Genomic DNA, 13,770 nt, shown 5'->3' on the forward strand with positions numbered 1-13,770 from the left:
TCATACTTAAGTACTGTCAAAGTGACAATAAAGAATTTATTCAGTACATTGCATGTGCGCTAGTAAGAATTGAATGAGATTTCTTATATATAAGCAGTGGAACTCGCTGCCCCAAGATGTTGTGACGGCCATCAAGTTAGAATTTTTCTTACATTACCTTGATGTGGTCATCATAAAGTATTCCTGAGCAGGCTTGACTCCCGGATGGTTTTCCAGATCCAGTGTCTGGGGGACTTTGAGCCCCTAGGGAGAGTAAGAGGCATAGAATAATAAGAATATCTCAATGCAAGAAATCAAGAGCTAGATTACCATCGGCATATGGCTGTTCAGCTCTTACCTGCAGAGTTTCAGCAAGGGATGAATTACAATTACCCTCTTGGAGCTAAACCTGGGAGAGAAATAACTTTGTGGGCATATAAATGACATTGCAGTTGGCTTGGGAGTCCTCTGTGAGCATTGTTTTATCTTCATAAAGTCAGAATGGAATGTGTGACTGGCTTCTAACAATGACTTGGTGGGTGCGGGAAGAGGAAGTTTTCTTAACTATGGACATTTCCTGCATAGAACATTTACTTTAGAATTAAGAAGAGACAACTCCCAAATTGTCATTTGCCTAGTTAGAGAGAAACGCTCCTTCTGGCTTTTTATGCTCATAAAAGAGGGAAAATAGTCTTCTCTTAAATCGGAATTCCTCCCCCCCTTTTTTTGCCTATGTAACTTATCTCCATTGATAGTTACTTTTTTCCTTTCTGTACCATTGAAGTGTAAGCAAACTGTGGCATCCATCTTTGTCTGTCTCTTGGTGCAGGTTTCGGATGCCAGTCTGAGCTGGAGCTGAGAGTGGCTGCAGCTGCCAGGAGACAGTACAACAAGCTCAAAATGCAGACGAAAGCCGAAATCAGGCAAACCATCGACCGCTTGCTTGTGGGGGATTTCATTGTAAGGGGATTTCAAAGGATGGTGACTTGTGCTCTTTGCATCTATGTGTAGCAGCATGAAAGTAGCTTAATGTAATGTCGGTCTCTGGATCAGAAGGGAGAGGACCAATGGTCACACACACACACACACTTTGAAAAATCAAGTGTATAAAATGTGGTATATTAAGGGGGAAATTTTTGCAAACTATGGTTGGCCTGGATTGTGGCTGGAATATGAATATCATAACCAGTGATAGAGTGTCTGGTTTGCATGCAGGAAAGGTCGCTAGGTAGGGCTCTCAATTCTGAATTCAAACCTGAATTCCTGGTGAGCAGCTACCAGTCATTGTGTAGATAATTCTGATTCATTGTAAGGTGGCTTCCCATGCAAGAGTTGGCTCAAATTATACTGATCTTACATCAGTTACACTAGCTAACTGGTTTATTTATGGGATCAGTGTAAAATGCTGGTAAAGCCCTTAAATAGTTAGCTGAAGATTTGCTTATGCCTATACACTTAGTCAATACCTCTGATTTGCTCCAGAGAGCCTTCTCTCTGGTGATGGTTAGTGGATCCCAGGAAGGGTTGTATTGAACTAAGTCCTACCTACTAAAATCAATGGGCCTAAATTAGTCATGTCCATTTATTTCAGTAGGTCCGCTCTGTGTAGAAATAGCATTGGATATAACCCAGAGACTTCTCAGTGGTGGCTACCTGGTTGTGCAAATCTCTTACTAGGAAAACTGGACATGCTTCCTCTCTGGTTGTCTTCGGACATACTATGAAGCTGTTTTTGTTACACAAGCATTATCCACTCTTTTTGTCTCTATACTGAATTGTCAGTGCTGTTTTTAATTTTTATGTGCCTTGGAACTCCCTGAATAAACATTCGACAGGTACCTTCATTTTATATGTTTTAGATGCCTGTTAAAACCCTTTTCATTTCAACCAGATGAAAGTTACATTTACTTGGTTTTAAATTTTGCTGATTTTTAATTATATGTTATTGGTAATTGTTTTACTCTGTTAAGTACACAACTTGGGATAATATTCAGCTTCCTGAATAAATAAAAGTCATAAAGTGCTCTTGCAACTATTAGCTGATCATTTCTACTGCTTTATTTTTATGATTGCAGTTATAAAAATGACAATAGCTAATAAAGCAAAAAATGAAAACAGCTAATGAAGCAACAGTAAAACCAAATTAACAGAGACTTGCACATAATATGAATGCCATATGTTATAACGTTTCTTAGTAGTATTTGGGGCTGGCTGTTTTCTTGCAACCTTATTGGACCTATAAATAATAAATAAACTTCTTTTTAAAATATCTTTTTCTTTTCAGGAAGAAAGCAAGCGCTGGACAGTGTGCCTTGATATTTCTGCTCCTCAGGTGATCTTCCCCGATGACTTTAAATTTGCTGATCCAGTTTTAGTAGTGATCGATTTGGGAAGAATGCTGCTTACCAACACACAAGGTACTGTTTACACTTCTAGTAGGGTGATGGTGGAGGAGGAGATGCCTGTTAATCTTGAAATCAGAAATCAGAAAATTGTTATTTTATTCAAAATGCTTTGAATAGGAAGAGAATCTGTGGGGTATCGCCAGTGCTAGTCCTTTTTTTTAAAATCCCCTTTTGGGGAAAAAACAGCTAAAACTGTGACTGAATATTTTGAATGCAAGGAACCAGAATCCTGGAAGCAGCAAGGAGTTCAGTTCCTATGCCAGTTTCTTTTCTAATTACACATATTTATGCCATGAATTCTGCACATATTGACCCACAGCAGATTCCAACGTATAGTTAGCAGAGTAAAATAAGCTTAGCACATTGCAGGATTCCCAAAAAATAGACCAGAGGCAATTAATACTTCATCCAGGAGAGTTTTACTGCTACTGCAGGCAAATGACCATAATGGTCACAAATCCAATACATTAAGTATTGCCACTGTCCAGTTGCAGCAGACATGCTTTGTTCACGGATAGACTTTGAGCATAAGGTTGAGAAAGAGAGAACACCTGACTAAAGTTCTCTCTCCTGTCTTCTCAATCTTCTAGCGGAGCACAAAAGGAGGAGCTCCGGTGGTCCACATTCAGAGCTGAGTGACCTGAGCGACGATGAATATAAAACGCCTCTTGCAACCCCTCCAAGCAGCCCGCCTCCTGAAATTTGTGTGGCTGGCGAGGACAAAACTATCACATTCACGGGGGTAGAAATCAGTGAGGCACAGCTGCAAGCGCACTTGATGAGTAAAAAAATGTATGAGACCTACAGCTTGTCATTCATGGATCTGCAGATCATGGTCGGCCGAGTGAAAGACAATTGGAAGCATGCCCAGGACAGTGATGTTGGCCCAACCCATGTGGTGGAGAAATTCAACGTCCACTTGCAGCTGGAACGCAGGTTGATCTACACGTCTGATCCCAAGTACCCGGGAGCCGTCTTGTCTGGAAATCTGCCCGATTTGAAAATACACATCAACGAGGATAAAATAATGGCTCTGAACAACTGCTTTGGAAGACTGAGCACATCTGATACGGACATTGCGGGCACTTCGCAGATAGGCAGGGAGGTGACTTTTTCAGATCTGGACCAGCGCGGAAGTTTGCACAGCTCTGTGGTGAACTTAACACAGAGCGTGATGGTGGTAGAACAACACACTAAGGAAGTCCTTGTAGAATCGCAACTGCTTTTAGCGGAGTTCCAAGTTAACTGTATGCAATTGGCTGTTGAAAGCAACGGCCGATATATCTCCGTCCTCAAGGTTTTTGGCACGAACGCGCATTTTGTGAAGAGGCCTTACGACGCAGAAGTTTCTCTCACAGTCCACGGTTTGCTGCTGGTTGACACCATGCAAACCTACGGTTCTGATTTTGACCTCTTGATGGCTTCTCACAAGAATCTCAGTTTCGATGTTCCAACAGGAAGCCTCCGGGACAGCAGAGCCCAGTCCCCGGTTGGTGGGCTTGATGAGGCTCGTGTAGCTGACGGGGTGCACTCGACCAAGAAATACGCTGTGGTATCGGGTGATTTGCCTGGCAGCTTCCCACAGGGCGACGAATCCTTAATTAAATTTGAATACCAGTTTGTGAGTGCAGAGTGCCCCTCCATGAACTTGGACAGCACTCTTCAAGTGATATCGGTCCAGATGAACAACCTGGATATCATTCTCAACCCGGAGACGATCGTTGAGCTGATTGGCTTTCTCCAAAAGTCCTTCCCAAAGGAGAAAGACGATTCTAGCCCTCAGCCCCTCATGACTGATGCGGAAAGACATTCCCGTGAGCAGGAAACCTTCCAGACCACCCACGCCCAAAGTACAGAGGTAGCAGTAGACATCCACTGGTTAAACGTACTTCTCCTTAGGACGGTTACGATGGTGAACGGAGAAAAACTTGGCCGGAAAATTGCAACAGCGAGCATTGGCGGAACCAAAGTGAATGTCTCCATGGGCAGCAGGCTGGACATAAATGGCTCTCTGGGTTGCTTGCATCTTATGGACCTGACTCTGGACAGCATGAAAAACCAGTATGTCGTAAGCATTGGGAATATGATGCGGTATGAAAACCTCACCCATGGCACGAGCTCCTTCAAGCCTACATTTCTCCAGTTTGACGATGCAAGTAGCCTTCCTGACGCTTTGAGCTTCACTTTCTCAGAGAAGTCGAAAGAGGAGTGCTCACTCCAGCTCAGGATGGCCTCGCTTCATTACAACCACTCGGCTAAGTTCTTAAAAGAGATCACCTTGTCCATGGACGAGCTGGAAGAGAACTTCCGCAGCATGCTGAAGAGTGCGGCCACGAAAGTGACCACCGTCTTGGCCACGAAGACGGCTGAGTATAGCGAAATGGTGTCTCTGTTTGATACGACGCCTCGGTCCAGGGACCCCTTCAATTTGGAAAACAGCGAAGGGGAGGAGGTCTCTCCGGTGCGCTTCAAAACCGAAACGATCAAGCTTATTTTGAATGTGAACATTGAATCGCCAGTGGTATCCATACCCCGGAAGCCGGGCAGCCCAGAGCTGCTGGTGGGGCATTTAGGGCAAATATCGATCCAGAATTTTGTGGCCGGAGAGGACAGTCTGAGAAGTGATAGGCTTCAAGTTGAAATCAGAGATATTAAAATGTATTCTCTAAACAGCAGTCATTTAGCAGCCAAGAAAGAAGCTTCTTCTGAGACGCCTGATGCACTGCACCCTCGTTCAGGCATTGCCAGCAGCAGCAGCAGCAGCCAGGAAGATCCTCAGTTCACTCGGCACGATTTCTTTGAATCCTTACATAAAGGCCATGGTAAGTTAAACAAGGCTTGGGCTCATTTGCTCCCGCTTGTCAGAGCTAAGGATTTGTTGGTAGCCATGCAGTCCATCTGGTTTATTATTATTATTATTATTAAGTCAGGGGTGGGGAACTTTGAGCCCAGGGACCACATGCTGATGTCTAGGCCTCTCTTGTCTGGCGCTTGGGACTCTTCACTGATCTTGCATCATGCTCTCCTGGCTTTAATGTACCCTGATAATGCTTCTTGCTTGCCAGAATGGAGGGTAAAGTGAGGGTGTGTGTGTAAAAAACTAGCCTACTGCACAAACGTGAAATCTACATTTGCTGCTCTGCTTACCATAGGCATGCGGCCACTGGAAGGTTGCACGGAATGTGGCCCTCGGACTGGGAAAAAAAGTCCCCCACCCCCTTGTATTAAGTGGTAGTAGGCGCTTTCTTTCATCTATAGCAGTGTTTCCCAAACTTGGGTCTCCAGCTGTTTTTGGACTACAAATCCCATCAGCTCTGACCACTGGGAGTTGTAGTCCAAAAACAACTGGTGACTCCAAGTTTGGGAAACACCAATCTATAGCTTCTTCCCATTTTGAAGTAATTTTAGACACACAAGATTCCAGCTGCTTACTGGTTATTAATAGGTTCACAGAGCTTGGCATGGCTTTGTATTTCCAGAGGATTCTGGAAATATTCCATATTTCCAGAGGATTCTGGAAAGAGAAGATAGTCAAAGGCAACTGACTTTGACTGTCATCTCTTCCCAGAAACCTCTGGAACTTTCAGGGCTGTGGGTGAGCATGGTCTTCTGTTCGTACTGGGCTATGGTTAGTAGGGGGGGGGGGGGAGACTTCTGCTGCTGCTTCTTTTAACTTTTGCAAACCTCAGCATGGACAAAAGCCCCAGTAATGAGAATTGTGTGCTGCCGAACGTTGGAAAATTCAGGACATGCAAAAATTCAGGAAGTACTTCTTCACAGCTCATACAATGGTACCTCTGGTTATGAACGCTTCGGGTTATGCACGCTTTGGGTTACGAGCTCCGCTAACCCAGAAGTAGTTGCTTCCAGTTGCGAACTTTGCCTCAGGATGCGAGCGGAAGTCGTGCGCCAGAGGCGCGTGCGCAGCGGAACGCGCCATTAGCGAAAGCGTGCCTCAGGATAAGAACAATTTCAATTTAAGAACGGACTCCCAGAACTAATTAAGTTCGTAACCAGTGGTACCACTAGTTAAAGTGTAGTTAAAGTGTGGAATTTGCTCCCATGAGATGTTGTGGCGGACACAAATTTGGATGCCTTTAGAAGAGAATTAGACAATTTCATGGGGGATCAGGCTATCAGTTACTACCATCTGCGAATGGCTGTACCTGTTGCTGGGAATTCCAGGTGGGGAGAGGTCTCTTGTGCTCAGGTTCTACCTGTGGGATTCCCATAGACCTCTGGTTGGCCACTGTGAGAACAGGGTGTTGGACCAGATGGGCCTTTGGCCTGATCCAGCAGGGCTCTTCTTTGGTTCTTACCGAGTGGATTTGTGAACACCTAATCACTAATTTGCATAATGCAAGCTGTTACGGGTTGTAGCAGGCAGCACCTATTCAGCATGTGAGTTTGAACAACAGAATTGGAATCAAGGTTTCCATCTTGGCTGGTGAAGCTGCTACCTATAGCCTGGAGTGTTTTTATCGTGTTTTTACTATTCTGCTGGGAGCTGCCCAGAGTGGCTGGGGAAACCCAGCCAGGTAGGCGGGGTATCAATAAAATTGTTGTTGTTGTTGTTGTTGTTGTTGTTGTTGTTGTTCTTCTTCTTCTTCTTCTTCTTCTTCTTCTTCTTCTTCTTCTTCTTCTTCTTCTTCTTCTTCTTCTTCTTCTTAGGGATGACCCATCTCTGGTCCTTATCATAACGCATAATGTGATTGTTAATCCAGATCTTAATAACATTGAACACATGTCTCCTTAATTGCAGCGTTTCATATTTTGAATAATGCTACTATCCAGTTCAAATTGGAGAAGATTCCAGTAGAGAGAGATTCAGAGTTGGCCTTTTCCATGAACGATGATGTTGAAATTTCAAGCCTTATGCGGATCGAGGGGAAATTTGTCAATCCTCTGCGGGTAGAGTACACTTCTGTTTCTAATTTTGGGTAGTGGTCCTCCTGCTAGAGATGACTATGTTGCCATTGGTTGGTTGGTTCTTCCATGATTCTCAGTGGTACATATGCTGCATTTAAAAAATATTATTATTATTATTTATTTGTTATTGATTATATTTATATACCACTCTTCATCCAAAGATCTCAGGGAGGTTCACAAAATAAAAAAATACAGGATAAAAGCACAAAATAAACAGTTAAAACAAATCAAAACAAAAACCCCCAACACATTTAAAATACTGTAGAGTGGTCCCTGTGCGATAACCTTTATCTCCTCTCCTTCTATTTTGTTGTAATTCACAAAGTGGCCTCTCTCTGTGTGGGGCAGTTTCAAGCACCTGCAATAAAAGTATGGCCCTGCCAGCATACTGTCCTCTAGCTGATTTAGTAGCATGGAGTTTAGTGTGACTAATAATTTAACAAGGGATGTTCGGAAGAAACTCCCCTTATGCATTTACAGAATGATACTGCTTCCAGGCTAATGTACGTGCTGGCCATAATTCTTCGCTGATGGTACTTCTACCATACTGCAGGTGTAGAGAGCTCTTTCTCACTAGGCCTGGGACTTGCAGCCATAGTTAGGCTCTTCTTCTCCTGGTCCGGGAGCCCATCACTGCTGGGCTAATGCCTCCAAGTTGCCTAGTCAGGAAACTCTTCAAGTAGAGGTCAGGAAACTCTTCAAGTAGAGGTCAGGAAACTCTTCATGAGGTGTTTTCTGTCTTGATAAGTTGGAGACATTAGTCCAGCAGTAATTGGGTCCCTTTATCCAGCAGAGGATGGTAGGTTCCAGTGAACCATCTTTGCCCCACTTCTTTGTGTTCACTGAAGAAGTGGGGAGAATTTCATCTGAACAGCCCTACTCTCATGCCAGAAGAAGCATGATACATGTGGTTGAGAGTATCACCAGACTTCTTGAAACTCAGTTTCCAAAGTGTTTTACAATGCACATCTTTTCCCTTACAGGTGGTGCTGGCAAAACATGTGTATGAGCAAGTCTTGCAAACCCTTGACAACTTAGTTTGCAATGAAGATTTGACCAAGCCACCATCCAGCTTTCCATCCTCCCCGTATCCCAGCTCCAGCTCCCCATCAGTATCGCTGTGCAGCATGAGCACGGACTTTTCCATCGACAGGAAGGAAAACGGGCTCTTCAGTCACTCTAGCTTTTCTGCATCTTCGAACAAATTTGTGCCTGTCAAGGAAGTGGCACAGTCCTTTACTCAAATACAAGCCACCTTTCACATTTCAGAGCTCCAGGTTCAGCTGAGTGGTGACCTTACGCTTGGGGCACAAGGCCTGGTTAGCTTGAAATTTCAGGATTTTGACGTTGAGTTTGCCAAGGACCACCCTCATACCTTATCCATTCAGATTGCCTTACGTTCTCTGCTAATGGAGGATCTTCTGGAGAAGAATCCCGACTCTCTGTATAAGAACCTCATGGTGTCACGCGGAGCACCCAAAGCATCCAGTTTAGCACACAAGGAGTACCTTTCCCAGTCTTGTCCGTCCGTGTCTAATGTGGAATATCCAGACATGCCCCGTTCCCTCCCTTCTCATATGGAGGAAGCTCCTAATGTCTTCCAGCTGTATCAGCGGCCCACCTGCGTCTCCCACAGAAAGCACAAAGAAGATGCAGACTCGGGCTATCCGTTAACACCGCCCCCTTCTCCCACCGCTGAAAGGACAGCTACGCCTTGCGGGAAGAGCGACTTTGACGATTCCTTGGTCCACATCAACATGTTGCTGGTGGACAAGAAGCACCCGGAGTTCTCTTCTAGTTACGGCAGAATCAACCGCATTGTGGATGTTGACTTTAACTGTTTGGATGTTTTGATAACACTGCAAACTTGGGTGGTGATACTGGACTTCTTTGGGATTGGGTCCACTGCTGAGAATCACAGCTTGAAGTCACAGCCTGAAGATGTGCAGCATACCGTTAAATCGGAGGCAAACATATTGTCAGCCTCAGAAGGCCAGGACTCTCTGAACACCAAACTGGATCTGAAGGTATGAGAGGGGCAGGGGGTCCTGTTTGTCTTCATAAATTATGTCTTCATGCAGTGACTACTTGCCAGGGTGTCTCTTTGGCAAGTAGGACTCCCAGTAGACTCTTCTGTGTTGCCACTTTGGAGAAGTGTTGTATCCAGGGTTGTATCCAATGCTAATCATACTCAGAGTAGACCTATTGACGTTTAGGGACATGGCCAAGAGTTACTTCCATTTCATTGGGTCTACTACTCTTGAGTAGAGCTTTGTTGGATTCAAACCAGGAGCTTCACTTCTCTAAGGTAAAAAAGGTAAAGGGACCCCTGACCGTTAGGTCCAGTCGCGGACGACTCTGGGGTTGTGGCGCTCATCTTGCTTTACTGGCCGAGGGAGCTGACGTTTGTTTGCCGACAGTTTTTCCAGGTCATGTGGCCAGCATGACTAAGCTGCTTCTGGCGAACGGAAACGCTATAAACAGCAAAATAAATGAAAGAAAAGTGGCTTTCCTCCAAGCTCTGCACTTGTCAGATATCTTGTGACAGAGGCAGAATCCAGTAAGCCAGTGCATCATGTGGTTTGCTCTTGCATAGCTGATTTTTAAAAAGAAATAAAACAGCTGGTGCCATGGATGGGTAGGAGATGGATTCAGACTGTGGCGCGAGGTGTCATTCAATCTTTGTTCCTCTTTTGGGCCTGAATGGAATCATCACATTTTCTGCCTACTATTTGGAATGGCCTCCCCTTGCCAACTGAAGACTTTACAGGGCATAATTCAGGACTGTGACAGGAGCAAAGGGTTGAAGCACTCCTCATTCAATCTCATTGTGCTTTTCATGTTGGCTGTTTATTACAAGGACAACTGCATGTCATGCCTGGTTTGACCCTCACTTGCACAGAAGTTTGGAGAAGAGAATAAACTTCTGCTGGCTCTTCTGTTCTCCAAACTTATATGCAGGTGGGACTACTTTGCCTCTCTTCCAAGTCAAGCATGAAGGTAGGCTGTTGTTGACTAGGCAGATCAATATGTGTGTAAGTTTGTATTTGTCTTTTGAGTAGGCATTCAGATGTATTTCAAAACCTACCTCTGATTGTTCAGATGCCAAAGGTTCTGAAGGATAGTTGGAGACATGAAGGTTGGCTTGATTCAGACATCGTGCCAAACCATTGTTAAAGGAGATTTATCCTTTGCTGTGTCGGTTTGCAAACTGTGGCTGCAATTAGCTCTCAGTGCAGAATCAGAAACTATGGTTTGACGTGGCTTTGTTAACCATGGTTTGTTTATGATTTGGTGTAGTGTCTTAATACTGACAAGCCGTTGTTGTAGCTGTCCCTCTGTTTCTGGAGACCACTGAACCTGGACCTGTGAGCTGGATATTTGGGGAAGCATCATAGCTCTGTGGCAGAACATCTGCTATGCATGCAAAAGAAAGCCTTAGGTTCAGTCTCTAGCATCTCCAGGTAAGGGTGAGAAAATGTCCCCTGTCAGAATTCTTGGTCATTATAAGGCAGTTTCCTATGTTCCTCTGGTTGCCAAGCAATTGGAAGTTGAAAGCAGAGAAACAACTGTAATCCATGGTTTGCCTGGCCTTTTTTTAAAAAAAGAAGAAGAAGAAAAAGGCCAGACAAACCATGGATTACAGTTGTTTCTCTGCTTTCAACTTCCAATTGCTTGGCAACCAGAGGAACACAGGAAACTGCCTTATAATGACCAAGAATTCAGACAGGGGACATTTTCTCACCCCTACCTGGAGTTTGGATTCTGAACTGTGGTTGATACAGTCAACAGCCAGGGTAGTGTTTGAATTTAGACTTCCTGTCAAAGTAACTCTTAGACCCAGTATGTAGCCAGCTATATGGTAAGGCACATTCCACTGGACGTGTCTCTTACCTGTATTGCTAGCTCCTGTTACCTTCTAGATGTCCTGAATCTCTATCTCATAAGGATGACCTTTAAAATGTGCCTTGAGAAATAATATTCAGGATGAATGAAGGCTTGTAGCACTTGGAAGAAAAAGGTCATACATCTGAGCATGTTTCCAGTCTCATCCTTTCTGCTTTATTAGGTGCATTCCCTCTCCTTAGTTCTGAATAAGACGACCAATGAACTTGCTAAAGCGAATGTATCTAAACTGGCCACTCATGTGGAAATGATTGGTGAGTGTGAGTTACCTACACTTCTTGCGGGGTGGGGATATGATTATAGAAACAAGAGTTGTGTTTCGGGATGATTTTCACACTTGGGAATCACTGCCGGCCTTGCTCCCCCCGGCCACATACGTCCCTTTTGGAGTTGCTAAATATCCAATTTGCCAAGCAGAAAACCGGAGGACGGGAACATGCAGCTGAATTTGGTGATGAGACTCAGATCATCAAATTCATGGCTTTTTGACATCTGGCAAAGAGCAAATATGTCCCAGTTTGCATGTATCATTAAACCGTAGTTAATTCAGTTAAGCACAAGCAGAAACCAAGGTGTGTGGCCTTCCTGGAGTGGCAAAGTGGGAGACTTGCCAAGAAGGCACTTCAGAGCAGCATGTAAAACACAGCTAAAAATGACCTGCTGGCTGATAAAATTGGCTCTGAGCTGCTGGTGAACATTGGGCATTCTATTAGCAAGAAAATCCTTTGGTCTTGCTTTGCTTGTTTATGTGGTGCATAATTGAAGAAGTACATTATGAAAGCAAAGACAACTTCAGCTATTATTAGCTTGGTATGGTAGATTCACCTATCAGGGCTTTACTAGTTTTGAAAACCCAGCCCCCTTCCTCCTTTTCCATTATGTATCTTATCAAGGAAGAGGCTTTTATTTTTATTTTTGGCTTCCTCAAAATCCTGATTCCTTCCCCTGTTGTGGGGTGCTGAGCAAGAGGGAGTTGAGAGTTACAGCTTGATTATTGCTGTCAGCCAGAGAGCACTGTGAAACTTCCACCTTCAATTTCTCATAACCCACATCTGGTCTCACCTCTATGGCCCCTTTTACCGGCTTTAAATTAGCTGCCAGTGAATGCTCACTCGCGTGGTGTCTGAACCGTCTTTTGTTCTTGTAGAAGGAGATCTGGCCCTTCAAGGGAGCCTTGGAAGCCTATCTCTCAGTGATCTCACCTCCCATGGAGAGTTGTACAGGGAACGTTTCACTACCAGCGGCGAAGAGGCACTCATCTTTCAGATCTACAAGTAGGTGATGGAGACGTTGCTGTTTGGCTAGGCCACTTCAGCATGATCAGGAGGATTCCACTGATGCTTCCAAACCAGGTGTGGGGAGCCTTTGGCCCTCCAGGTGTTGCCCCATGAAGCACAGCCAGTGAACAGGGATGATGGGAGTTGTAGAGCCCTAAGGCTCACCACACGTGTTTCAGACCAAACCAGACCCAATCAAATTAAAATATATTAGATTTATGTGTTGAGTTTATAGAGGTTTTCCCTGAGAGTGACATCATGTTACCAATAGCTTAAAATGTGGTTCTTTTTATTTTTTATTTTTTTTAAATAACAAGATTTATATAGTGCCCTTCAGAAAAAGATCTCAGAGCAGTTCTTCACCTGTAGTCTGGTCTATCCTTCCACATGAGCACTCCATCACTTCATTCCAACCTCATTCCTCAGGAGCGATGGCACTGGAAGCCAACATTAGCCTTGTTATTTGAGAGTTTCTGCCAGCCTGCTCCCTGAGGTCCTCTGCAGAGACCTGGTCCATATCCTGCTAATATCTGATCCTGTGGCTTTGCATAGGCTTGGGAATGCCTTCTCCTGGGAAATCCCTTCAGCTCCCTCAAGGCTGAAGACATTTGTTGTTCAGGCCTGCCTCTGACATCTTCATTTTCAGCGCCTGCCAGTTTTGCTTGTTTCCCTAGCTGTTACTTGGTTCACATCATCTGCCAGGTTGTGTCTGTGCGTTTCATTTTTGTTTAGTTTTTTATATTTTACTTGGAACCCAAAACGTTGTGAGCTGCTTTGGGCACCTCATTTTTAAACATCTTCAAATGCACTCACTGCTGGCAATTACATCTTTTCAAGAGCATAATAGGCATCCCCAAACTGCGGCCCTCCAGATGTTTTGGCCTACAACTCCCATGATCCCTAACTGGCAGGACCAGTGATCAGGGAAGATGGAAATTGTAGTCCAAAACATCTGGAGGGCCGGAGTTTGGGGATGCCTGCCATAGCATCAAGGAGAGTCCCTGCCTTCTACAATGTGCTTTGTGATCAGGCTTCCTTCAGAATTATCATAGCTCAGTTGGATAGAGTGTGGTGCTTATAGCGCCAAGGTTGCAGGTTCAATCCCCATATGGGACAGCTGCATATTCCTGCATTGCAGAGGGTTGGACTAGATGATCCTCAGGGTCGCTTCTGTGGGAATGTTAAGGATAATAGGAAAGGATATATTGGATAAGTATCCTTCCTTCACTCACGCTAGTAAGTGATGTAGCAGAGCAGAATCCCCTCAATAGAGC

At 44.5% G+C, this 13,770-nt stretch overlaps 1 protein-coding gene across 14 annotated transcripts in view; it reads left to right on the forward strand.

Moving 5' to 3' along the window:
- VPS13D (vacuolar protein sorting 13 homolog D) overlaps window positions 1-13,770 on the forward strand; it is a 116,605-nt gene that overhangs the window by 19,696 nt on the left and 83,139 nt on the right. For all 14 annotated transcript variants that reach the window (XR_015950462.1, XM_088671709.1, XM_088671711.1 and 11 more), the window contains 7 exons: window positions 809-939; window positions 2,264-2,396; window positions 2,975-5,206; window positions 7,147-7,295; window positions 8,297-9,340; window positions 11,383-11,473; window positions 12,367-12,493. Coding sequence is in view for 13 of the 14 variants with exons in the window: in XM_088671709.1 (XP_088527835.1) it covers window positions 809-939; window positions 2,264-2,396; window positions 2,975-5,206; window positions 7,147-7,295; window positions 8,297-9,340; window positions 11,383-11,473; window positions 12,367-12,493 (3,907 nt within the window). In the remaining variant the exon portion in view is untranslated. The remainder of the gene's footprint in view (window positions 1-808; window positions 940-2,263; window positions 2,397-2,974; window positions 5,207-7,146; window positions 7,296-8,296; window positions 9,341-11,382; window positions 11,474-12,366; window positions 12,494-13,770) is intronic.

Source organism: Zootoca vivipara, chromosome 6, assembly GCF_965207765.1.
Source record: "Zootoca vivipara chromosome 6, rZooViv2.hap1.1, whole genome shotgun sequence".
NCBI classification, from domain to species: Eukaryota; Metazoa; Chordata; class Lepidosauria; order Squamata; family Lacertidae; genus Zootoca; species Zootoca vivipara.